Genomic DNA, 27771 nt, shown 5'->3' on the forward strand with positions numbered 1-27771 from the left:
TTTTTTCTCACACTTAACGGTTTCATCCTCACATGGTGCAGTTCCAACATCACATATGACAGTTCTTTTCTCACATTTGGTGGTTCCCTTACTTTTTTTCTCACATTTGACGATTTTATCCTCACATTGTGCAATTCCGACATTATATGTGACAGTTTTTTTCTCACATTTGGTGGTTCTCTTACTTTTTTCTCATATTCAATGGTTCCATCCTCAAATTGTGCAATTCCAATATCACATATGACAGTTCTTTTGTCACATTGGGTGGTTCCCTTACTTTTTTCTCACACTTGACAATTCTATCCTCACATTGTGCAATTCTAACATCACATGTGATAGTTCTTTTCTCACATTTGGTAGTTCCCTTACTTTTTCCTCACATTTGACGATTTCATCCTCACATTGTGCAGTTTTAATATCACATGTGACAATTCTTTTGTCATATTTGGTAGCTCCCTTACTTTTTTTTTTCTTCACATTTGATAGTTTCATCTTCACATTGTGCAGTTCCAACTTCACATGTGACAGTTTTTTTGTCACATTAAGTGGTTCCTTTAATTTTTTTCTCACACTTGATGGTTACATCTTCACATTTTGTAATTCCAACATCACATGTGACAGTTCTTTTCTCACATTTGGTGTTTCCCTTACTTTTTTCCTCACATTTGACGATTCCATCCTTACATTGTGTAGTTCCAACATCACATATGACAGTTCTTTTTTCACATTTGATGGTTCCCCTACTTTTTTCTCACATTTGACGGTTTCATCCTCACATTGTGTAGTTTCAATATCACATCTGATAGTTCTTTTGTCACATTTGGTGGTTCTCTTACTTTTTTTCTCACATTTGACGATTTCATCCTCACATTATGCAATTTTAACTTCACATGTGACAGTTCTTTTGTCACATTAGATGGTTTCCTTACTTTTTTCTCACACTTAATGGTTCCATATTCACATTTTGCAGTTCCAATATCACTTGTGACAGTTATTTTCTCACATTTGGTGGTTTCCTTACTTTTTTCTCATATTTGACAATTCTATTCTTATATTGTGTAGTTCCAATATCACATGTGACAGTTCTCTTCTCACATTTGGTGGTTCCCTTACTTTTTTTTCAGACCAGGAGGAGGTTGCATATACACTTCTTCGCTTAAATCCCCATTAAGGAATGCATTTTTGACATCCATCTGAAAAAGGTCCCATTTACTGGCAGCAGCAACAGCTAAGAGGACACGAACAGATGAGATACGAGCAACTGGAGTAAAGGTCTCTTCATAATCAATCTCATACTCTTGTGTAAAACCTTTTGCAACAAGACAATCTTTGTAGCGCCCAATAGACTCATCAGAGCGAGTCTTAATCTTGTAGATCCACTTACAACCAACCACAGATTTTCCAGGAGGAAGTGTCACCAAATCCCAAGTATGGTTTTTAGATAATGCATCAAGTCCCTCTTTCATTGCAATCTACCATAAAGGGTCAGTGGAAGCCTCACGATAGGTGTGAGACTCGTGTAATGAAGCAAGAGTAGTGTAACAGTGATAGTCAAGTAAATGTGCAAGAATAGATCTTACCCTAGTTGAGTGACGAGGTGGAATGTCTTGTGCAAGATCTTCAGGCGGAGTAGGAGCAGGAGACACAAGCTCAGGATTGTGGTTGGGTAGCTCGTATTCAACCTGTTCATCTTCCACCTGTTCATTAAAGGGTGAACTAGGAAAGGGATCAGTGATATCTGGTGGTTGGACAGAGAAGTCTATAGCAACAGAATCAGGAGTAACTACAAGAGGATTAGGAGCAGCTACAGAAGGAATATGTACCTCATCTGGAAAAAGATCTAAGACAAAGAAGGAAGACAAGGAAGCACTGAAATGAGAGAGCTCGACAAAGAGGCGATGTTCCCAAAAAACAACATTACAGGAGATACGAAGATGATGAGAGACAGGATCATAATACCTATACCCCTTTTAAGTTCGCCATAGCTAAGAAAACAACAAAGCCTTGACCGAGGCTCAAGTTTGTTATGCTCACGTGGCTGAAAAAGAACGAAATAAGTAAAACCGAAGGAGCGAAGGTGGTGATAGTCTGGAGGTGACCCAAAAAGGCGCTCATATGGAGTTTAATTTTTGATAACAAGACTTGGAATGTGATTAATAGTATGAATAGCATGAAGAGCAGCTTCACCCCAAAAAGGAGCAGAAACTTTAGCAGAGAGAAAGAGAGCATGAACAGTGTCAAGAATATGACGAAGTTTTTGTTCGGCTCTACCATTTTGCTGAGAGGTACCTAGACAAGTTAGTTGATGAACAGTGCCATAGGAATGCAAAATAGCTTGGAAAGCATATTGAGTATATTTAAGAGCATTATCAGATCGAAAAATTTTGATGCGTCTGGAAAACTGAGTTTCAACCATTTTTGCAAAATTAGAATATACTTCCAATAATTCAGAACAATGTTTCATATTAAAAATCCAGCTATAGCGAGAGTAATCATCAACAAAAACAACAAAATATCTAAACCCACCAATACTAGAGACAGAGGAAGGCCTTCAAACATCAAAATGAATAAGGTCAAAGATATCAGTGGATATGGATTCACTAGTATTGAAAGGCAAAGCTGGTTGTTTTCCTAACTGACATGAAACACAATCAAAATTTTCTATAGACACTAAACCTAACAAACCTCTAGAAGCTAATTGTTGTACTCGAGAGGAAGATGCGTGACCAAGTCGAGCATGCCAAAGTGTAAGGGAAGGAGTGGAAGAAACTGCAGCAGCTGTAGCAATAGAAACAGAAGCAACAAGTGGAAGATGAAAGTTGTCCACAGGAAACATACGCCCAACTCTGGGACCGGTCCCAAACTCCTGTCCCATCCTAGGATCCTGAACAATGCACCCAGAATAATCAAAAGTAATGCGATAACCCAGCTCAGCTAATTGTCCCACAGAAAATAAATTATAAGAAAGGTCAGGAACATTAAAAACTCCAAGAACCGAGAGGTTTGAAGTTAAAATTGAACCTATATTATGACTAGACATTGTGGAACCATTTGCTGTGCGAATATTAAGAGGGTGCGGTGCAGGTTTAAGGTCAGAAAATAAGGACGAGTGAGGTGTCATGTGATTGTAACAAGCAGAATCCATAAGCCAAGAGGTAGGAGACATACCAGATAAAGCTGAGAGAGAAGAGGAATAAGATGCATTACCAACCATACCAATGACATTGGTGATGATATTTATAAGGTCATCTCTGGAAATGGAGAAAGTGGATCCCGACAACTTAGACTGTGCAGAGACAGGAGCCATTAGTTGGACACTCTCAGTGTTAGCAACAGTAGCAGTAGAAATTGAAACAGCTGATTTGTTGCGATGATAGCAAGTCTCAATATTGTGGCCAAAACATTTGCAAAATTTGCAAAAACGTTTGAGGGATTGGCAGCGATGATTGTTGCAATAAGAAGAAGACCTACCCTTATTCTTCATTTAGAAGCAAAATGTGCAAAAATGGACTGCAAAAATGAAATCTACATGAAAACTGGGTAAGGAAGACCTGGACTGAAAAAAAAAAAAAAAAAAAAAAAAAAAAAAAAAAAGATCAACCTAGGAAAAAGTCAACAGTCAAAGTCAATGGCCCGATCAAAGTCAACGCAGTCAACGGTCAGCGGTGATGACGTGATCGCTTCTAAGTGCTAATGTAAGCAAGTTAACGTGTTGCTAACGTAAGCATTTATGACGTCACTAGGGCTGACGTGGCGAAGATGATGACGTCAGCGGACCGAGTCTAGCACGTGAGGTGCGTGAAGCACGTGGATGGTGCGTGATAGTGCGTGAAGAAGAATGGCGGCGCGTGGAGGCGCGTGCCAGTAACGCCGTGAATTGTAGTGGCGCGTGGAGGCGCGTGGATGGTCCGATGAAGACGATATTTCACAGAAATTTAGATCAGAGAGAATACTTTTCGATGGTGCAATCTGTGGTATGATCGGAGTAGCGGAAGCGGTGGTGGCGGCAAGGCAGTGGTCTTTGATGTACTGAAGTCGCAGTGGAGGCAGTGGTGCTGCTCACAACAACGCTGCAGATGACACCAAGAAGACAAGACTACCAGCTAAGACAAGACTGCTTAAAAGCGCACACCCAAGACTGCTCTAATACCATGTTAGAAATACTGAATGTACATAGATGCCTTTATATATGAGGCATATGTATGCAGTACAAGTAAATATGTTTGTTATACAAGTAACCTAATTTGGCGCTAAAGCCCACAACACTATATACGTTATCAACATGCAATGCCGCGCGCTGACTAACTTTAATGATTAACGTGGCCTACTCTTATACTAGACACGAATTTATGCAGTACCGGCTACCAAAGTATACGTGATGAATGAATATATTATGTACAGCCTAAAATTCATATATAAGCTAGGGTGATGAGGTTATATATATACTAGTAAATCGAACTTGTGGCATATATAGTCAAAGGCAAATTAAATATATTGGCATATATTATTAGTGATCGAGTAGAGAAATCAGAAAGTGATGTCAGGGGCACAGGGAGCACAGTCACCGGAGTCAAAGTCTGCAACAACATACGAGTCAATATCTGGGGAGAGAACAAAACCAAGATTGAAATACATTCAAAAGAGGATCAGGGTATGATTCAAATAGATAAGTTGCAGGACAAGGTCGAAGATGCAGCTGGAAAAGGTGGCCCTGTATTTGGTGCTGGTAAAGATGAAAACAAGCAAGACCTTGTGTTACTGGGACACCTGCGAATGAGAACCTCACCTAGCTAGCTCTATATCATATGTATTTATATTAAGCTTTTTAAGTACTTTACTGTAGTAGTAGTGGTGTAATAGTGTAATACCAATATCTCCCTTATATCATAATATATGTATGTTTAAAATTTGAATAATCTTAATTTTTGTTTGTGGATGCCGATTATATATATATATATATATATTTGTGTGTTATTAATTAGAGGATTGATATTTGTAATGTGAAAGGTCTAACATATCACTCAAGAAATATATTTGTAACTTTGTATTCTCTCGAGTTTCTTCTACTCCTCGCTGTTTCTATTGTTGAGCAACCTAAGCTAGGCGAGCCTCATGGGCTTGGTCAATAATTTCTAGAAAGTGATTTCTACCTATACAAAAATCCAGGAATTGTTTAGCAATGGAATAAAAAATATAAAATGAAGTCAAGTGGTATGTATAAGTCAAATTAATTATCTCAATATAGTTCTCAGCCAGTTCAAACCTGGAGAAAAGAGGAGAGGGTTGCAATGGCTCAAGGCCAGTGTACTTTTCATAAGTAAGTGAAAAATACATGTAAATAATTTGGTTACTTTTCATGAGTAGGTGAAAAATACATGTAAATTATTATGATTAGTCTGCTAATGTTCTACAACTAATTAAGGCTTTATTGTTGCAATGTCATTGGTCAGGAGACACATATAAAATGAATATGGTATTTTATAGGAAGTAAAACCTGTGCAATGTTTCTTTTATCGTAGTACTAAAAGTTTTGATAACTTGGAGGAATGCAATTACCGCTATCCTAATAATCATGTTTTTGAAGAATCTGAACGTGTAAACACAGTGGTTTTGAAACCACTGAAGCAATGGCCAAAGAGTAGTTTTGTACTTTTATACACTAAATTCTATTTCACATCTTTGCAAATGTAAAAGCAAGTAATTTGGGCCCAAAATATCAGAAGGGAATTGAATAATATAAGACACATCTAACAAAATTATAATTAGAACACAAAATTCATAAATTCTAGAAAAACTGGTAGACGATTAAATCTAAATTATAATTTAAACACAAACTTCATAAATTCTACAAAAACTGGTAGACAATTAAATCTATACATCTCTTCTAGAACTGTATAGATTTTCTAATTAGATAGTTCACTACAGGCTTTACTGTATTCGGCCCTAAGTAAAATCTATTGGCCTTTTTTCTTGAACTCAAGAAAAGTAAAATGTTTTAGACACCCACATACAAGCGTTTGGGTTTCTGTTTTCTCTATTCTTTCTCTTTGTTCTCTCTCACCATCATGCATTGGGGTTGCCGTGGTCATCTATGGTGGTTGTGGTTGGGTTAAAAATTTGGGTTTTGTGATGGATTGATTGGGTTTTATAACAGGTTGTAATGGTGGTTCGATGGTGTTGGGTTGATTTCTATGTGAGAAAGAAACAAAAAATTATTTTAATGTATTGGATTCTAAAATAAAATATGAAATATAAGGTGTATTATAAAATTGGTTAGGTAAAATAGATAAAATGGTATTTTGTTATCTAAAATGCATTTATTTATTTATTTTTTCCTTTACATTTTCAGACGAGAATACGCTTATTTTACATGTATTTAACAAATTCTCACCCTAGTTTCAAAAAAAAAAAAAAAAAAAAAAAAACAAATTCTCACCCTAAGATATGGGTAGTGCACATTATCTCCATGGAGAGTTTTTCTCTAAGGTCACCACTAACTTAACATTGGAGTGCTTAAACCAATGCCATTTGAGTCACTTTTTGTTTTATTTTTGTTTTCCCATTGACATATTAGCCATTTGACTATTATTGGTTCATACTTATGATCCATTTCAAACTAGTATTGAAAATTTTTTTGTCATAAATTGAAAGAGTACTAAAAAAAAAAATGAATGGTATGTATGTGTGTTATTATATATATATATAGAATTCTATTCTAGCTTACCTGATCTAAGTGTATATGTGTTAAACTCCTTCCTAGAGACTTGAACACTGACTCTTGCTCCTCACACCCCACAAGCATTTATACTTGTAGAGTGTCCATCATGCCAAGAGTATTAGCCATTGACATATTAACCATCACACCCACAATCACTTATACTTGTAGAGTGTCCATACTTGTGAACAAACCTCAGAAAACACTGACAACAAGTCCTTGGGAAAGTATAAGCAACTCGCCACAAGTGTAAGAGACTATAGTGCCCAAGGATGTTGATGTGTCCTTAGAAAGACCAAGGACCAATTCTGAAGACCATCAGGCATAAACCGAGGAAGAGAATAAAGATTTGTCATCAAGCAAGAAAGGTAAGAATGCAGATAAAACACTCATCACCTCCAAATTTAATGCACTAAGCCCACTTAACTGGCCACATTAATGAGGAAATGACCATTGAATAGTGTCCTCACAGCTCATAGCTTGACATTAGGACTGATATCGGGTCGGGTCAGGTCGGGTTTGCTGTGACCCAAAACCCGACTCGATAAAAATCGGGTTTAATTGTTTGAAACTTGACCCAACCTGAAAAATCGAGTTTGTAATCGGGTCGGTTTTCTGGGTCTTGGGTCGGGTTTCAGGTTGGTTTTTCTTTTTTTTTTTCTTGCTTGTTGTTTTTCACGAGCCTTTATACTAAACTAGCCGCAGACTCACGCCATGCGTGAGAATATATAAATATTTTGTAATGGGGTGTAATTTATAAAAATTAAAATTACTTCAAATATTATTTATTTTTTAAAAAATTTCTACAAATATTTTTCATCTTTTTATATCTACAAAGTACAAATATATCATACTATTATATTTTGTATGTTTGATTAATATTTTTTTAAGATAAACTATATTTTTCTAACTTCTGTTGTAGTGTGTTATATTTGATATACAACTAAACTTTATAAGTTTCAAATTTATTATTCAAATTTCTCATCTCTTAAGGAATAATGAGAATATCATAATAATAAAAAATCATCACAAAATTGCAATGTTATCTTAACAAAAATTAAAATGAAACAAAAGGAATAAAAGACATACTTTATATAATTTATTACTCAAAATTGGTAAGTATATTCAAATTCATAGCCATGTAGAATGTGTTTTGACATAAACTCAATTCCTATTTCTAAAAAACTAAGTATTAACCCAAATCAAAATTCAACCAAAGCTTTAAAAGGGAGAGAGAAGACTCTGTAATGGGAAATTTAAAAAAAAAAAAAAAATACCAAAACACATATTTAACATAAAAAACCATCAACCTTAATCAGAATTATAAGAAAGAACAAAAATCCACAAGAGAGGGAGAGAGAGAGTATTTACAATTTTTTGTGGGGAAAATATGGATTGAATGGAAGAAATGATATCAAATTTATACAAAATAAAATGGGGAGAAGAAGAGTCAAAATATAATACAGAGAAAATGATGAAGGAAGTATGACAGTAAAGTAGAGAGTAGTCGGAAGATGAAGACAGTCAAGTAGAGAATAGTGGGAGATAAAGAGGTAAAAATTTAATAGACCCTCACTTATACTAATTTCCATCAAAGACCAAATTGTCAAACACGTGCCATTGATTCTATTCATGTCCACTACACACATTCATCAACGTGTCTATATACAAATCACGCACTTGCCATTACATTCATTTCATCAATGTTTTGAATTTCCACAAAGAATCAAAATAGTGCATATACGAATTGTAAGTGTGTGAGTCAATTATATTATCATGATGTTCTGGTCAAAGTTAGTGGCAAACTTGTTGAACTCGACCAATTGTTTTTGCCTCAGAGAAGATGGCTATTAGCATTCCAAGTCATGAAGTTTAAATGGCTATGGGAAATTATCATAATGTATCAGCTACTATGCCCCAAAAATAGCAGTTGCTCCTACCTTCATTGCATCACATCAACTATATCATATTATGTTTAATAAGGAAAGAAACAGAAAAATATGAAATTGAAAACTCAAGAATAGGAGTATTGTTATGTTTTGTCTAAAACTCATGTACACAATATTCTAGACCTTCAATAGGAGACAATTCCAAAAAGAAAATCAAGTAGTTGAAAGAAAGTAGCATAATCCAAAATCTAAAACTAAAAACCCAACTGTTGTTCATGTACACAATATTATAGATAGATATTCAAGAATTAAAAACCAATTAGTTTCTCCATTCGCATAACAATTAGCCTAGAGCTAGATACTAATGGAATTTTAAAATAATTCAGTTTTTTGGATTTCCTCACTCCTAAAATCCCAAACAATTTCTCCAAATCTAAACAATCCCTAAAGTTGTTCGTCAACCAAATAGGCCAACAAAGGTCCAAAACACAAAAATTCCAGCCACAACACAACAATCTGCTTAAGCTGGTGTGCTTTGAAGAATTAGAGTTTCATTTAAAAAAGTTAAGATAAAAAGATTTAAATTGTTACACCCCAAGTTCTATACAACAAAGAAAATTTAAGCTTCAAACTATGCTTTGTTTTCTCTTCCATTCGCCCACAATTTTTGGGACACCAAATAGTCCAACTAAATATAAACAACAAATTATTAATATAAGGAAAGAGAAATCTTATATAGCTAATGTGTGTTGAACCATAAAAAGCAAATTATCAAGCACCACCCAAGAAAAACAACAAATTTATTCCCCTTTCCTTCAAAAGGTTCTAAAAAAAAATAATTACCAATTGATTGGTATGAACTTCAATAGAATAAAAAACTTCTAGTGATTGCAAGGCTTAATTGTTGATATCTATCAAGAAATTGACAAACAAAACAAAGATAAAAATGAAGTTTAGGTCAACATATAAAACGATAGGAAAAGGAGAACAATAATGATTTGTCTTTGATAAAAATGAATAACATGCTTACTATAAAATAAATACCAAAACGGAAAACATCACATTGAAGTTAATTATCAGACAAAAAACATTACGGCAAACATATTGAAAGTAACATTCCTACAATCTAGAGAAGGGCAACCATAAAGCAATTTATAACAAACATGATCAAATGCTCAATTCAAATCAATTTTGAAAAAGAAAAAACATATTTGAATAGTTTTAAGACCATGAAAACTCAAACTCATTCATCATGAAATCCCAAAATTGAATTACATTTTTTTTTTCTAGTAATGAGATGGAAATAAATAAATAATAAGAATAATACAACAATAACAAAAAGAACCATTAGTAGGAAAAAAAAAAAGTGGTTGAAACATTAAAAAAAAATCAACCAAAAGAGAAACAAAATTGGAGAAAGAGAGAGAGTGTTGACCTTTTTGTCGTGGATAACTTGGAAAAAAATAGGGAAGAGAGGTGTAAATGAAGTAATTAAGAAGAAATTTATATGAAAATTAAGATGGAAGAGAAAGGGTGGAAGTAGATGAAAGGTTGAATAAAGTGAAACTATTGAATTTAAGAAGATATAATGGAAATTTTTTTAAAATCTAAAGAAAATCAAATGAAAATTAAAAATAAAATAAAATTATTGGAGGGGATGAAATATTGAACTAAAAAGACAATAATTGAAGAAGATGAAAATTTGAACAAAGTAAGAATTGCAAATAAATAAATAAATAAATAATAATAATAAAAAAGATGGTAAAGATGTAGTGCATAAAGAACTTTATAAAATTTATTACAAAACTCCATCATTATATATAGTATAGATATGTATAGACATTATTTTTGGTTTTTTTATTCTTCATTGATAATATTATTTAGTTATAAACATTTAAATTAAAGTAGACAAATATGTAAAAGTAAAATTATATATAATGTTAAACCACCAAAGATGAATGTATAAAGTCAATAATCTATTTATATTTTTTTTTTGTTAAACATGTCAGTAATATAAAAAATAGAAATGTTTTAAATATTTAAAAAGCATTTTTGGTAGATTGTAATATATATATATATATATAATCTCAATTTTTTATGTAACTTTTCTCATAAGATCAATATTGTTGACAACCTTTATATTCAAAAAACATTGAAACACATAAACAAAGAGATTAATTGTGCAGAATTGCAAGAGTATATACGTGATATTAGTATTTCATTTACAACATATACATGATATATACATGATTCATGGTCAGTTGGTATGAACCGTAATAATTACATCCTTTTCAATGACAGCAGCAACAACTTCATGTTGCATTAGTAACTTAAAATCATCTTTAACAGCGAGGCCATCTCTCCCCTATAGCCTTTAATTTCATGCACACTTCAAGCATCGCCAATTGCTATGAACCATAACAATTACATCCTTTTCAATGATAGCAACAGCAAATTTAGGTTGCAATAGTACCTCAAAATCTTCTTTAACAGCAAGGCCATCTCTCTGAACACAGCTACATTGGCCTTCTATAGGTACAAGGCTGAACACAGCTACAAGAAATCCTAGGAACTGAAGCTACAAGAAATCCTAGGGAACTAAAGTATTTTACCATCATATCCTTTCTAAAACAAAGATTTATCAATGACATAATACAAACCAAACGTTGATTCTAAAAAGTTATGAAAATTAGTTAAGAATTATAAACCTAAAGTAGAGATGCAAGTAAAAAAAAAAAAAAATCAACATACAAAGAGAGAGAGAGAGAGAGAGAGAGAGAGAGAGAGAGAGAGAGAGAAATAACATTTTTTTTAATGAGGAAAAACTATGCAGAGAATGGAAGAGAATGACAAATTTATAGTGAAATGGTGTGAATAAGAAGAGAAAAAATAAGAGAAGATAAAAGGAAAGACGAAGAGTGATATTAAAGTAGATGGTAGTGGGGAGATGAAAAGGTAAGAGAGGGAAAAAGGTTGGAGTAAGTGAAAATATTAAAAAAAAAAAAGTAAATGTTAAAAAAATTAGAGAAAAATTGGAAAGAAATAGGATAATTACATGGTAGAAATAAATAAATAAATAATGGGCTAGATTTATTATAAGGCGATAGTAGAAGTAAATAAATAAGTAATGGGTTGCATTTATAGGGCTGGGATTTATAGGGCTGAAAATTGTAAAAACCATTTTAAAATTGTAGAAAAAATTATATTACAAAATAAAAAAATGATGTGGCAGCTGATGTGGCATAATGTGAGAGCAGCAACATTAAACGCTACGCTTCAGCTTTTAGTAATATATAGATGTTACTATATTCTCGGGTCTCGGTTTTCCACTGCTACTTGATTTTAATGAATGTAAAGTATACCACATTTAACGAAGAAAGCCCCACACGCAAGTAACAAAGTCATTCAACATTCTATATCTTTATCAAATGAATATGAACTTTCATATTGAGCAAAAGGACAAACCAACCCCATGTTCATTCTTTGTACAGGAAGAGGCAACTAAAGTAAATGATTAGGAAATCAAGCCAATTTACAAAAACAAATATAAAATACATTCAGGATTTTCAAGACTAAGCACTCAAGTAATCACTACAATTGCTTTCCTTCCCCCAAACTTTCTCTAGAAAAGGAAAAACAGAATGCCAACACTAAACCACAAATACAATATTCAAGTTTTCACCATATTCTATCAAAGCACACAACTAATCTCCATATTTTCCTTCCCTTTTCCACATTTTCTAAGCAATCAAATAGAATCACAACAAAATCACCAAACAAAAGAACCATAAATACAACATTCAAAAATCAAAATTCCTCCTTCATCTAACAAGAACTTAACTAGTTTCCACATTTTCCTTTCCTTATAAAGTTATGATATCCTTGAGATCACTTCATAAGCAGTAAAGAGTTCTCAACTCCTCAAAAGTTCCCAATATTCTCTCATATGCAACTTTCAACAGAACCAACAATGGCACTCCCACCAAAGAAAGAACTAGTCAACCTTGTTTTCACTATTTATAAGATCCAATACCCAACAAATCCCAGATAAAGCATTGAAAAACTCTATGTACAACTAAAGTAATTACAAAAGAGCTTCCATTTCCAAACTCCAAGTGAAAGTTGCTCCAATATTTTCCACCTACAGCACCAAGGGGGAAAATCAATAATAAACAAGTCATTTAACAGAAGTCAAATTTCTAAGATATACTCATATCCCATTCAACATAACTAAGATCAAAACAACCAACCTTATCAAGAAAAACAATACTCACTGAATTTAATCTAGACACTATATAAGAATGCAGCACATTATTTGTGAATTACATTTAGTCTAGAAATATGAGACACCTCTTGATGTTAGCATAGACATTATTTAATCTAGACACCATATAAGAATGGCATATGGGGTGGCACGAATCATGATAGCTTAGTTGCCAATTTACCATTACTTTAAACAAGGGGCACAATAAACCAGTATCAATAATTACAACAATCCACTTCCAACGTTAATAACATTGAATGGTATGAATTCTTACCAATTGACTGTATATAAAATCCACAATTTGATCAAGTATAGCTTGGTGCTTAAGTAGGAATGGACGAAGATGGCTCATATAAAAATCTTTTGCTCCCTGTTCAAAACAAATCAGATGGCATAGCAGTTATTTAAGTTTGCCTAAACTTACATCAGCAGAGGAAAGTTCTAGCAGGTAGAAACCATCCATAAAGTGTAATAGTTATAGTCTATCTTACATTGGCAGATGGAAGCTATAGCCAAACAAGAAATGCAAACTTCACATGGTAGTAGAGTGGAAACCTGATGAAACGAGGAGGATACTTAGATTACATTATGTAACAGGAAAAGGAAAAAGGCAATATTTTGGTTGAAATTCTTCTTACGGGGACAAGAGCAATCATACTATCATTCAAATACAATTGCATAATCAAGAAACATGAAAGAAAATACAAAAACAACTTTGCATGTCCATCTACAGGGTTCGAAAATAACAGAATGCAGCACATTATTTGAGACAAAAGAAGAAAGGATAACCCATCAAGATTAAACCAAAATTTAGAGTTGGGTTTTAAATATTTCTCGAAACCCACCTCAAATTATGCAACAAAGTCGGTGACTAACATTTCCAAATAGAAAGTGACAATGTTCTATTCCCAAAATAGTAAAAATAAAGACAGTCCAAACCATTTAAAAAAAAAAAACACAAAATGAAAGCACATCAAGTTTAATCCAAACCTATTTTAACAACCTCGTATGCTAAAATCATAAATAAATAAGAAAATGGAGCAAAACCCATATCATAACAATACCTTGGCAACTTTGATTTCAACCTCAAGCTCGTGAAAGCGGTTGTTTAATCTTCCAAACTTGTTAATGTTCTGCTGGTCCTCCCCAGTCACCTCTGTCTCAGATCCTCCACCCTTTGTAAATCAACAATTTCAAATCAAATTCAGACCCACAGCACAACACAACAAACACGATAAAATGGATAGAATATACGAAAAAAAAAAAAAAAGAGAGAGTGAAGAGAGAGTAAACCCAGAAAGCAAATAAAAAAAACGAAATTTTGAAACTCGAAGGCTTTAGCCACAAAGCCACAAACTTGATGACTTACACAGAGAACAGAGGCGAAGAGCTGGGGGAGGCGGAGAGAGAACTAGGACAGAGTAGGGTTTTTTTCCAAAAAAAACAATCGGGTTGAAGTAGTGTATTTAAATGACCCAATGCCGAACCGACACTGACCTGAACCCGAAATTAACCCAAAATTTTGACCTAAAACCCAACCCGAATATTCTCAGACCTGCCCAAAACCTGTTGGGCCGGGTCGGGCTGGGTCCTTGCTCAGTCCTACCTGGCGTAACAATCTTTTAGTGAGGTCCTGATGGAACATGTATTAAGGAAAATGAACCCTAACCCTCCAAGTGGAAGGCCAAGATATGACCTAGGGGACTATATAAGGTAGAGAGGCCACTGTGAAGAGGGGATGTAAACATCTGAAAGTAAAAAAAAAAAAAAAAAAAAAAGAAATTCATCATTGTAATCTTAAGAACAAGTGAAATCTGTATCTTGGACCAAACCCGAGGAACATAATATAAGAAATTTGAGGTTATTTTTAACCAATTCTCGCATCTCATACTTATACTTAACATTTATCCTTTCATTTCTAACTTAGTCCAATCCACCTAAATAGAGGTAACAAAGGTTGATTGGCATCCCACTTTTACAAATTAATTGTGTGAGGAAAAAAGCAAGTTTGACTTATTTTTTTCCCCGCCACAATAAGATAATTAAAATAAATAAATAAAAGGTAGCAGAGGAAGCTACTTCACGGCAACAGGTCAAGAGGGCTATTCATTATATCAGTAATAATTAAACAATTGTTGTGCCATGAGGTCCGTGAGTCCACCCTTTTCTATTCAGCAAAAAGAAAATAAGAAAATAAAAATTGCTAGGCTTGTCATACTTACTAGAGGACTTGGAAATTTAAATACTGATATGGTCCATGCATATGGACCCAATAGATTTATTGGTGGTCTTATATAGGCTAGAAGTCAATTAGGTCCTTTGGTTTTTCTGTGAAGACTGACAAGTTATCACTGAAGACTTGTCAAGGGGAAACATCAATGCAAATGCAATAAGGACCAAACTCACCTAGCCCCAATCATGGGTTAGCTCTTATAAACTTCAAGTCAAGATCCTTATTACTATCAAAGAAATATTGCTGTCTGGAAGTTTTTTGGATTTTTCGTTGTCATTATATCCCGATCAAAGCAACTAATTTTCTGCTGCACTAGAAGTCAATTAGGTCCTTTGGTTTATCTGTGAAGACTGACAAGTTATCACGGAAGACTTGTCAAGGGGGAAACATCAATGCAAATGCAACAAGGACCAAACTCACCAAGCCCCAATCATGGGTTAGCTCTTATAAACATCAAGTCGAGATCCTTATTACTATCAAAGAAATATTACTGTCTGGAAGTTTTTTGGATTTTTTGTTGTCATTATATCCCGATCAAAGCAACTAATTTTCTGCAGCATATCTTCTTGGGCCAAGATCAAAAGCATGAAGTCTTAAGTTTAAACCTAACAAAATGACTTGCTGACATTAGAACAAGTCTATTGTAATTGAAAATCAAAAATCAAAAAGATATTTTACATTTGTTAGTCTTGAGCAGTGACACTAACAAATAAAGAGTATTAATGCATTCTTTGACACAGTTCAGTCTTTGCTATACTAGTCGTGCCACTATGACAATGATAGGTCCTTCAACCATGCAATACTTGTTTTATGGTTAAGAATATTGTCACAATTTTTCATAGTCAAGAGTTAATAAACCTATTAGAGATATATTAGTCCATTAGCATAGGCTCAAGCCTAATTCTACTTTGTGTACAATTCAAGTTTTCTACTTGTACTAGAAGTCTATTAGTTTAGGGTTAAGTCTACTATATATACTCATGTTATGGTTCATTGTAATACAAGTTTTGTACTACATTCTTATACAACGAAGATGTAGCCCTTAAGAGTTTCCTCCATGGACATAAGCCATAAGGCTGAACCACATAAGCCTCATGTTCTTGTGTTCCTATTTTATGCTTCTCTCTTCCGCATATATTCAAGCATATTCAATATGGAATATATCATAGCTAATATCTAACACCAAATTGGGGACTAGACAATTTAGCCCCTCAATGAATTTGCATGGATGGTTCCGCTTACAAGTCATGCATAACCAACTTTTCTTGACAGATACAAGATAGAACATGGAATTACAAAGTAGAAAGTAGAAACCAAAATATTTTCTATACAAAACATAAGACCAGTAACTAATGTACCCTGCCTATCACTTTCACTCGGTTCCTTTTTAAGTCCTCTAGCAAACTCAGCCTAGCAATTAATCAGCTGCAGATTAATTCATGGCACCCTTCCTATTGATCTCTAAACCGATAGTAGTATGTGTTATTTTCGTTCTTTCCTTTTCTTCTACTATAGATAGTGCAATATTGCTAGTGAGAGCAAGTGACTCATCATCATCGCTTGAACATGAAGCAGAGGCTCTGCTGGAGAGTGGTTGGTGGCACTGGTGGAGTTCCAATAGAAACAATACCTCAAGTCATTGTAAGTGGCCTGGTATAACTTGTAACAAAGCTGGAAGTGTGACAGAGATTAAACCACCTCGTAACTTCACAGTGGGTGACGAATTTGGGAAACTCAACTTCTCTTCCTTCCCAAACCTTGTTCGGCTTGATCTTAGTGGGAACGGACTCCAAGGAAGCATCACTGCTCATTTTGGTGTTCTTTCAAAGCTCATGTACTTCAACCTGTCCTCAAATAATATGACAGGTGAGCTAACTACTTGGCTAGCAAATCTCACCCAACTAGTAGAGCTGGATCTTTCAAATAACCATTTTAAGGGTCCCATCCCCATGCAACTGGGAAATCTGAAGAATCTGGTTGCCATAAACTTAAGTGGTAACATGCTCATAGGTCCAATCCCTTCATCCCTTGTTCATTTGACCAACTTGACATCTCTATGCCTCAGTTTGAACCAAATCAACAGTTACATCCCTTCAGATGTAGGAAATTTGAAAAAGCTAGTTCAACTGGATCTTAGTTCTAATTACCTTAATGGTTCAATTCCCTCATCCCTTTATCATTTAACCAGATTGAATTATTTGTCCTTTCATTCAAATTTCATAGAAGGTTTCATAGACCAGGAAATTAGGAATGTAGAACATTTAAGTTGGCTGGACTTGTCTAATAACAAGATGTCTGGTGTCATACCAATTGAACTTACCAAATTAACCCAATTGGAGTACTTAAATCTATCCTCTAACCAACTCTCTTGCCGCATACCTCCTGGAATAGACTTGCTTTCCAATCTTCTACATTTAGACCTCTCCCATAACAGGCTTGTTGGAAATATCCCAACTCATATTGGGAATTGCAACAATCTAAAGCATTTGTCATTGAACAACAATAGTCTGAATGGAAGCATTCCAGCCCAATTTGGCAGCTTTTCACTATTTTATATTGACATTAGTCATAATGTCATTAGTGGAAGGATAGCTCACCATCTGGGAGAATTGACAAGCCTAGAATTCTTGAATCTCTCCCATAATAATCTATCTGGTACCATACCTGATTTCCTTAACTCCATGACCCAGATATCATCCATTGACTTGTCATATAATAATTTGGAGGGTAAGATTCCGCGTGAGTTTAAAGATAGATACCCACCACAAGCAATCATTGGCAACAAGGGTTTATGCGGTGAATTCAAGGGTATGCCTTCTTGCTTGACATCTACAACCACAGATTCGGAAGAAGAACCAGAGAGGGATAGGTTTCACTTCTCCACTCTCAGTCTATATCTATTATTCTACCTTTCTATTTTTGGATATCTATATATATTTCTATCTAGGAATGATGATGTTGAATCCGAGAGAACTGTAAACAGAAATGGAGATTTACTCTCAATATGGAATTATGATGGAAGAATTGCATATGAAGATATCATTAAAGTAACCGAGGACTTCAACATCAAATATTGTATTGGAACCGGAGGTTATGGCAGTGTTTACAAAGCACAGTTGCCCAATGGATATATTTTTGCCTTGAAGAAACTTCATCAACTAGAAGCAAAGGAGGCAGCTCTCATCAAGAGTTTTGAAACTGAGGTAAAAGTATTATCTGAAATAAGACATCGAAACATTTTGAAGCTTCATGGATTTTGTTTACACAAGCAATGTATGTTTTTGGTTTATGAATACATGGAAAGGGGAAGCTTATATTGTGTCCTATGCAATGATGATGAAGCTGTTGAGTTGGACTGGACAAAGAGAGTGAACATTGTTAAGAGTGTGGCACATGCTTTATCTTACTTGCATCACAATTTCAACCCACCAATTGTTCACCGGGATATATCAAGCAGCAACATTCTATTGAATATGGAATTTGAGGCATTTGTCTCTGACTTTGGTACAGCAAGACCTCTGAATCCCAATTCGTCCCATGAAACTATACTTGCAGGCACATATGGGTATGTTTCTCCAGGTGAACACTTCAAGCCTTCTTCTACCACTTCATCACTTAATATTTCATACTTCTTCCTAGCACTTCTATTGTTTAGACTTGAATAACATGCTAATAAGAAAATATAAAACAAATATGTACTCAAGGCATTATTATTATTTATTTTTTTTGGGGGCAGAATTTGCCTATACTATGGTCGTGACAGAAAAATGTGATGCCCATAGCTTTGGGGTAGTGGCACTAGAAACAATAATGGGAATGCATCCAGGAGAGCTCCTCTCGTCATTATCACTATCTTCATCCAATCAAGATGTAATGCTAAAGGATGTCTTGGATCCACGCCTCTCGCCTCCAACAGATAAATGGGATGTGCAAGATATTGCCATTGTTGCAACAATAGCATTTGCATGCTTACATTCCAACCCAAAGTCCCGACCAACCATGGAAAGTGTCTCAGAAATTTCTTTCTCACAAAGCAACATTGGTGAAACCTTTCCGTGAAATTTCAATATCGCAACTTTGGCAGAAAGAATATATTTGAATGAAGAAAGACCTAATAGATCATGGATATAGTGTCTAGATCGATGTAATATCACTCCTTTCCCAAGTTTTGCAAATTGAACGCATCCCACTTAGCCCATAGGATGAAGTTCAAAAATAAGTTGGTAGTTCTTGTAGTCACTAAAAATTATATGAGCAAATAATTAAATATAAAGGGATTCAGTGTAGCTTGATCTTCCACTTAGAATTAATTTGCATGTAACTTATAACTTTTATCTAAAATTACAACTTGGAAGGTTGACAACCCTCTAATTTTCAAGGAATATTATACATTTATACCCATCATATGCACTGATTGCAACGAAGGGTTGAACTTGGTTTATCTCCTTACTTTCCACCAACTACAACCACACTCCTGCAATAACTAATTTATGAAATCTCATTCCTCAGTTATGCATTTCTTCTCAAAAGCAACGATGAGAACATTCAATTTATGCACAAAATTTTTTTTTTTGGAAAGGGGGTGTAGATGTGTCATTAATGTCTTATGATGGGAGAATATCATATAATTTACATATTTGAAGCTACAAGGAATTTGACCAAAAAAAAAAAATTGCATTGAAACTAGATGGCAAAATCTAAAGAATAGTTGAATAGTTCACCTGAAGCATCATATAAAAGCATCTGCTATTCTGATTTGATGAATCAAGAGTAAGTAGTCTGCCAAAGTTGGATAGAAAATCTCCACTTCAAAATTCAACAGAACACAGTAACTTGGAGTAATACTCCTTCCTATCACATAAAAGATCTCACATGTAAGTTTCATATAACAACAGATCACACATGTAAATTTCATGGTATGCCCATAATTCATGTAAGAGGATAAAAGTATTATTCTTAAAATATCGAATAATTCTCTTACATCACGCCTTGGCCAAACAATTGATGGGTGCAATTGTGATGCAGAGTATATAATAATGCACGTTCCACACCATTTATTGCCTTTAATCCCTCTCCTATAAAAAGTAAGAGATTTTCTCATTATGGTATAGAGATCATTGAGGGGATAACAGGACTGCCACTCATTAAGTGCCTCATTTGTAAATGAACGAACTCTCTTTCTATTCTGCCCGGTTTGTCCAGAATGTCTCATTGTTTACGTCTACTGTAAACAACAGATGGTCACTACAGATCATTAAAAACAGCAGTCCTTAACGCAGCTGTTCATTGAAAATGACAATCATTCATTCTTCCTGGTCTGAAAAGAAACGCTTTTCAAAATGATTAGCAAATCTGTTCAAACCTGTAACAAATCATATGCACTAATAGCTTCACATGGAAAAACAGCCACCCTAGAAGGCTTGCAGATTAAATATTAAAAAAACAGCTTAATTTACCAAAAAATTGGATATAAACCCCAAACTATATTCTTTACATAAAAAATAAATAAATAAAAAGGTGCTTAAGAAAGAGAATTACCCACCACCAGTCTCAGAGTTTGAATATGCAACAAATTCACATTCAATAAGCAATAAGTTATTGTGCATGTATACTAAAAAGGAAAGGCTGGGAAATATTTTGGATTAACTATAATGCTCAAAACCAATTACAAATCATATAAGTGCAACTTCATGATTCTCTCCAGGGCAACTTCACCAGTTACATATCAAAAAGACAAAACTCCAATCTCCAAAACATAGAGAGCAAGCCACACTGTCATCTCTCATAAAGTAAACATCGACATTGATTTTCAAAACAACCCCCAGATTTTTTTTTCTTCTGTTGGGAAAGATTCCTACATCCCTAAAAAGATGATATAAAAAGAAAAGGAGACAAAATGGGTACAGAAGAGATAATATTGTTCTCAATGTTATGGCTTTGAAACAATTGGTTTTGGGGAGCGGTGAAGATGGTGATGGTGATATGGAGACGCATGCGGACCATTTGGTATGGAGAGGCTCCTTGTTGGTTGTCCATTCCTAGAAAATCCTGTCTGCATTCAACTGCAGTTTCTAGCATTTGGGTAGGACTCCAAACGCTCTGTTTGCATAGCCTGAAAGAATGATGAAGAGCAGGCCATGTCCTTGAGGTTGAGCAAAGGCTTTAGTGCTTCAACAACTTCACTCATCAGAGGTCTGGCTTTAGGGTCAGGACTAAGGCAGTGGGCAGCCAACTGAAGTGCTTTTTGAGAACCTTTGACTGAGAAGCGGCCTTTGAGCCGAGGATCTAGAAGTCAATAGAACCTTCGCCTCTCTCCAAGATGCGGCCTTGCCCATTCCACCAAGTTATGCTCCCCATTCGGTCGGGTTTTGTCCATGGATCTTCAGCCAGTCACCATTTCAAGCAAAACAACCCCAAAGCTATAGACATCACTCTTTGATGTAAGATGTCCTGACACACAATAGATAGTATTAGCCATAGATGATTCAGATAACTCACTTAAACTCTTATTTAGGTTAAATTAAGGATGTTGATCCCTCAACTGAGAGTCAGCTAGCAAAACTTTTATTGTTTCACTTTTTCTTTTTTAAGAGAACCAAATCTTTCTATACTTCACTTATTTTCTATCCTCTACATCATCCGTTTGCCCCAGCAATGGTTATAGGTGCGCAACTATTGATGGAAGAGGAAGTCACGTGAAACAACTTGAAGATTCGCTGAAAATAAAGAGGGATGAGGTCACAATAGCATAAGTTTGGCAATGAAGGTGTTGCAACTAGAAACATCAAAGAGGTGAGGATGGTAGTGGTATCAGTGATGGTGACCATGTCAGTTGCAAGCTGGAGCCAGGGTTTAGTTTCTGTCACGCCCCAAACCCCAAAGGGTCCAAAGCATGAGAAAGACGTCTCAAGTACCTGTAGATTTTTCCTTTTTGACAATCTAATCCACATAAATCATATCAAGTACGAATATTAAGGATTATCATAATAATTCTATTGAATATACTCTCAAAGTAAGTCAGAGCTCTAAGCAATAATTACAAGGACCATTAGCCACAAAAGAATAGAGGTCTGAATAAATAATTACATATCATTAGTTTGTCCCATCAGTGGGAATAACGTCACAACTACTATAATATACAAAAGAATGAGTCAAGCCTATTCTAAGATGTACATCACCTAATATCTTCATTACAAAAGTCAGCCTCCATCAGCAGTTAGTCTAACTATTGCTAGCCACCAAAAAGCTGTCTCAAAACGATAGTGGCCTACTCTGAAAAAAGTTTGTAAAATAATGGAATGAGACAGAGCTCATTAAGCAGAATAATTAATGGGGGTAGGGGAAATGCAAGTTTCATGATGATAACAATTTACGAATCATGTTTTAATTTGGAAATTTCCAAATAATTTCTACAAAACCATTTCCAAAAATAATATGACAAGAATGAATAAAATGACATGGCACAAAACTTCTCAAAATGCTCTCATGAAACTACATACTATAATTTGTAAGCAATAACAATACAATTCCAAACCCAAGGCCACATGACAATGCCGTCACAAAGACGGAACTAATCTGCCATCACAAAGACAGAACTTATCGCCAACACATAGCCAGAACTAAATATGCCGTCACAAAGACGAAACTCATCGCTGTCACAAAGACGGAACTCAATAACCATCACAAAGACGGGTGCTAAGATACCAATGTCATACAGACTATAGTATCTAGCTAGGTAATCACCGGGTAATCACATATCACAGCACATGGGTAGAACATAAAGAGCTCACAAATTACCTTTAATTCAAATACATAGTTCACTTCCAAGTAGTTTCATAAAATATTTGAATGCCCAAGATATTCACAAGGTTCTCAAAGCCTTCAACTCATTTCCTGTCAAAAAGATTTTGTATTAACTTCCCAAATAACATGGGTCAAGATAAAGCATCTTTATATTTTTGCAAATGATGCAATAAATCCATAAAATGCATTCTCAAGAATTTAATTAAAGATGCTAGTCTTTTCCATGCTAACAAATCATGCAATACGAATATGCAATACGAATATGCACTTTCATATATAATCATATATAGTAGGGTCACAACACAACACTTTTTAGAAAAACATAGATCCACCATTAATTTTTCAAAATGTGTTTGATCCAAAAACAATGTTTATGCAACATAGTTATTTTCCAAAAATCCCATTAAAAAGCTACTTACCTCGCAGCCCGCAAAAGCCTAATTTTCCAAACTCCAAATGAAATTAGCTAGAATCTAAACAATACCAAGCAAACCTATCACAATAAGCATAAAGCTTGAAATTGTATCTAGCTACCTATTAGAAATTACTAACCAAGAAATTAATTAGGCAAGCCTAGCATTTAACCTCACAAATAATGTATTCCACTTCCAAAGTTTCTCAACAATTTCATTACAAGCATAAGACTCCAACTTATCATCATGTCATTCCAAACTTCACCTTTACCATAAGAGATCCTAACACTTTATGAATTTCTTCCTCAATATACATGTTATTTTCAAGAGACCCACAAAACAACAACATATATAACAATATCCACCATTACAAACCCCAAATGTAGATCCTCCACTAGCTCCAAATACACAATAAAAATTAGATTCATAAACTATTTCACATTAGAAAGCCTAACTCCCAAATCTTCAGCACTTAGCTAACCACCATTGCAAAAATCATAAAACCACTCATCAAATACATCCACCAAGAGCAAAACCCATACATAAAAACACATAAATATCACTTCTAATGCTCATAAATCACATGGGTATTATTATTAAAGCTTAGATGAACCTCAAGCAAAAGCATACAAACCCACCAAAAGATTAAAAGTCTTACCTTATATCAAAAGAGATGAAGGTGCCTTAGAGGTTCCTAGAGAGTTTTCTAGTGATCCTTGCTGGAAAAATAATGGGGGAGGTGGTGCTCTGGAGTGTACGGGTGGGAGAGTGGGGAAGAGGAGTGTCTGTGTTGTTGAGAAAAAGAAAGAAGCAAATGAGGTAGAGAGGTGACCGGCCAAGAGGGTGAGATATGAGGTGATATTGGTGAGATTGCGTGGTTGAGGGGAGTGGGGTAGGTGGGTCATACGTGTGGCTACTTAAAAAAATATCTGACTTCCCCCTTTTTTTCTTCTTTTTTTTTTTCTTGATTTGGGCTGGGGCGTTACAGTTTCAGCTTTGGTATTTGTAAAGGTAACATACATGGTGCGAAAAGAAGATATGTGCAAGGAAAACACAACAATTTTATGAAGTAACAGATAGTGCTAAAAATATAATCCAGGATAAAGGAGTGCTAATTTGATAGCAGCATTGAATTATATTAGACACGCACACACAAACCTATAAAACATAATGCAGAATGATGATACAAACAGTTCAACCATACTAACCTGTCATCACATACTCTGGGGCAGCATAACCATAAGTTCCCATCACTCGGGTAGATACATGAGTTTTCCCATCTTCTGGACCATCTTTGGCAAGTCCAAAATCAGAAAGTTTTGCATTGTAATCCTGGAATAGAAAGTTCTTCGCAATGAGCAAAGACGAATATAGATATTGTTCACATAATTTGAATCACAAATGGAAAAAATAATTACACACCGCATCCAACAGGATATTAGATGTTTTAAAATCTCGATATATAACTGGCTTTTCAGCTTCCTCATGAAGAAAGGCAAGGCCTTTTGCAGCACCAAGGGCAACTTTCATTCTGATGGACCAAGGAAGAGGCAGGGACCCTGCTCCATGTAACATAATTATTACCATAGACAGCGAATTAAATTGCCTCCTAGAACATTTTCATTTGGTACTAAAAGACATTATCCACTCAATCGTAATAATTAGGTGGTCTAAATAATTTTTCATGCCATTACATAAGAAATGCAATCTAATACAATGCACAGAAAATATAGTATTGTTTCCAAATGGTCACTTGTTTAGTGCTTTTTTTATGAGTGTTCATTTGTTGAACCTTTTAAGCTTTTGAGACAATCAGTAATTTAACATGGTATTAGAGCATGAGATCCTGAATTCAATCCTTGTCTCCTCCACTTTGTCTCCTATTTAAATTCCCATGTGTTGGGCCTCACCTATTAAAAGGTAGTTTTGGCCCACTTGTGAAAGAAGGTGTTACAAATATGTGGTTAAATGATTAAATTTACCATATCTCAATAGCTTAAACATTTGAGACAATCGGTAATTTAACAACAATAATCTATCCCAGGGATTTCTTAGAGAAAGAACTCAAACACACACATAAACCAAATATATGCCTTAAAATTACATTTCTGTGTGTATACGTGTGTAGTTTATGGCTTAAAATTGCATACGTTAAATCTTCATTGCCTTTCATACACGCTTAAATCGGTAATAATTTTTTCTTCCTACAAAAAGCTAGTAAAACCTGAAGCTTTAGCTAATATTTTCTTTTCTTCAACTTATATTATTTGTGAATATTATTGGAACCAGTTTTATAAGGAAACCCTATAGCAAAAAAAGATAAATGGGAAAAATGAAAAAGGTGGAGATAGCATGGAACAACATTAACTCTCCAGGGCCACTTAATAGGGAGCAATGAAAAGGGGAAAAGGAAAAGTTAAAAATAAATAAATAAATAAATCAGGTTATTACAAGATCCGAAAGAACATGAGTGGGGAGTAAATATCCTATTTTAAGGAGAGCAGCATTAAATAATTAGCCAATTTTAAATGATAGAATAAAATTCATGGATATCTCTTTCATAGCCAACACCAACTAATTTGTTGAGGATTCATGGCTAACCCAATATTAAACACATGTAAGATGGAGAGGAAATTTGAGAAAAGTGAGTGCAAATTTAAGGTAAAGCACCAATGTTGTGCTGTGATATAAGAAACCCTTGAAGCCTGAAGGAAGCTCCAAAGAATAACTGAAACTGTGATTTAGCATGACTAGTAACCTGATGAAATACGAAATAATTTAAAGTCTAAACAATGCTCCAAAGCATGACCAGTAACATGACGAAAAATATTAGGTTCAAAAAAGTCCACATGGGTCTGCCAAAACATAAGAACGTATAACACAATTCATTAAAAAGTTATAAATGTCATGGAAGCATGTTGAGCACTTGTCAACACTAGAAATGTGTCCACGTTGATCTGGGGATACATAAGAACGATATACGCGTTTGGTTAAAAAGTCATTACTTTCTTCAATGTCTAATTATGTAAATAAATTAATGCTCCATCAACACGATCTACACTTCATTACAAGGGCATCACTCTTCTACTTCACTTCAATATCAACAGGCACCAAACAGGTACAAATTAATGTAATATGATCGTAAACAGACTAACACAAAGAATCAATCAATATCTACAACTACATAAAACCATATAACAAGATTGATCATATTATGGAAACGAAGTAGACACAGAACATTTATTTAAAAGTAGAAAAAAAAAAAAAAAAAGGTATACCATATTGAGTGCTAGTGCCACTCATAGAGCCATCCACTTTGGACTTTGAACCAATTGCTCTATCTCTTGCTTGGCGCGTGGCTCGGAGATGTCGACGGACGCGTATTTGAGGAGCGTGGAGTTGAAGTTAAGGACATGGGTTTTCTTCTGCGCTAAGGCTGAGGTTGACGTCGGCGCGGAAGCTGACGGTGGCGGCGAAGACTATGAGGAGGAGAATGCTGAATAGAGGGCGGACGGAGGGTTTTTTTTGGGTGTGGCAGTTTCATGGGTTTTGCTAAAGACGGCCACGTGTACGGTTTGATTTTTGTTGGGTCAGGGTCAGATCCATTGTCTTCTTCAGTTTTAGGAGTGTTCTTGGACATTGGAAGAGATGGGATGGTGAAGGTGAACGATTGAATCTTGGCATGAAATGGTGGAAAGATAGCTGAAACCTTTTTGTGAGAGATTGATGAATACGTAGCTAGTTTCTTGAAAGTGGTAGTGGGAGTTTTGTTCAATTTTCTTCTTCAGTTTCTTGAAAAGGGTAGTGGGAGTAGCCGAAACTTTTTTGTTGAATTTTCTTCTTGAAAGATGAAATGTCTTCTTCAGTATTTTTTTTTTTTTTTAATTCCGAAATTTATTATTAAAAAACCAAAATAATGTAGTTTTGGCTCAATTAACGGCAGGACATAATTAGAGTTTAATAGAGTAACAAATTAATAACAATTGAAAATTAGTAACAAATTTTATATTTTTGTCAAAATTTAATTTACTACTTAGTGGTTGTTGTTGGTTGTTTATTAGTAAATTAGTTTATTTATATGTGGGCTATTATGGAATTGAATAGTTGTGTTAATAAATTGGTGCTAATTTGTAGTGTATAAATATTAGTATTACAAAGTTTACTACATAAATTTTATAAATTCATGTATCATTACTTAAAAAAAAATTAGGACTGACAAGGCTTATGGGCTTTTAGAAACCTTTGAGAGGAGAAATTTTAATGTCATATAGTGGATAAGTGATGTGGTTCGTCATTCCACTAAAAAACTTTCATTTGTTTAAAATTACTAAGTCAGTAATTAATTTCTATTTAAAAAAAAAAAAATTAACTAACAATTTTAAACAGGTGAAAGTTTTTTAGCAGAATGATGAACCACATTACTTGTTTACCATCTATGGTTCACCATTTGGATT

At 34.6% G+C, this 27771-nt stretch overlaps 2 protein-coding genes and 1 pseudogene across 2 annotated transcripts; 2 read left to right on the plus strand and 1 right to left on the minus strand.

The window, feature by feature from the left end:
- Positions 1-4537: 4537 nt before the first annotated feature.
- Positions 4538-4794, plus strand: LOC111991822 (uncharacterized). The gene is given in 2 exon segments (XM_024023632.2): positions 4538-4601; positions 4604-4794. Coding segments are annotated over 2 exon segments (255 nt in total).
- Positions 4795-12430: 7636 nt separating this feature from the next.
- Positions 12431-27149, minus strand: LOC112037322 (serine/threonine-protein kinase PBL34-like; annotated as a pseudogene).
- LOC112037358 (MDIS1-interacting receptor like kinase 2) lies at positions 16541-19160 on the plus strand. The gene is made up of 2 exons (XM_024070169.2): positions 16541-18680; positions 18838-19160. The coding sequence occupies exons 1-2, from the start codon at positions 16541-16543 to the stop codon at positions 19158-19160; spliced, it is 2463 nt and encodes an 820-aa protein (XP_023925937.2).
- Positions 27150-27771: the final 622 nt, after the last annotated feature.

Source organism: Quercus suber, unplaced genomic scaffold (assembly GCF_002906115.3).
Source record: "Quercus suber isolate HL8 unplaced genomic scaffold, Cork oak 2.0 scaffold_85, whole genome shotgun sequence".
In the NCBI taxonomy this organism is placed as follows: domain Eukaryota; kingdom Viridiplantae; phylum Streptophyta; class Magnoliopsida; order Fagales; family Fagaceae; genus Quercus; species Quercus suber.

What these genes read in the sequence shown, in the direction of transcription:
- LOC112037358 (XM_024070169.2), top strand. Translation starts at nt 16,541, where the DNA reads ATGGCACCCTTCCTATTGATCTCTAAACCGATAGTAGTATGTGTTATT. An exon ending in ATATGGGTATGTTTCTCCAG is followed by an intron (nt 18,681 to 18,837) that starts GTGAACACTTCA and finishes TTTTGGGGGCAG; the next exon opens with AATTTGCCTATACTATGGTC.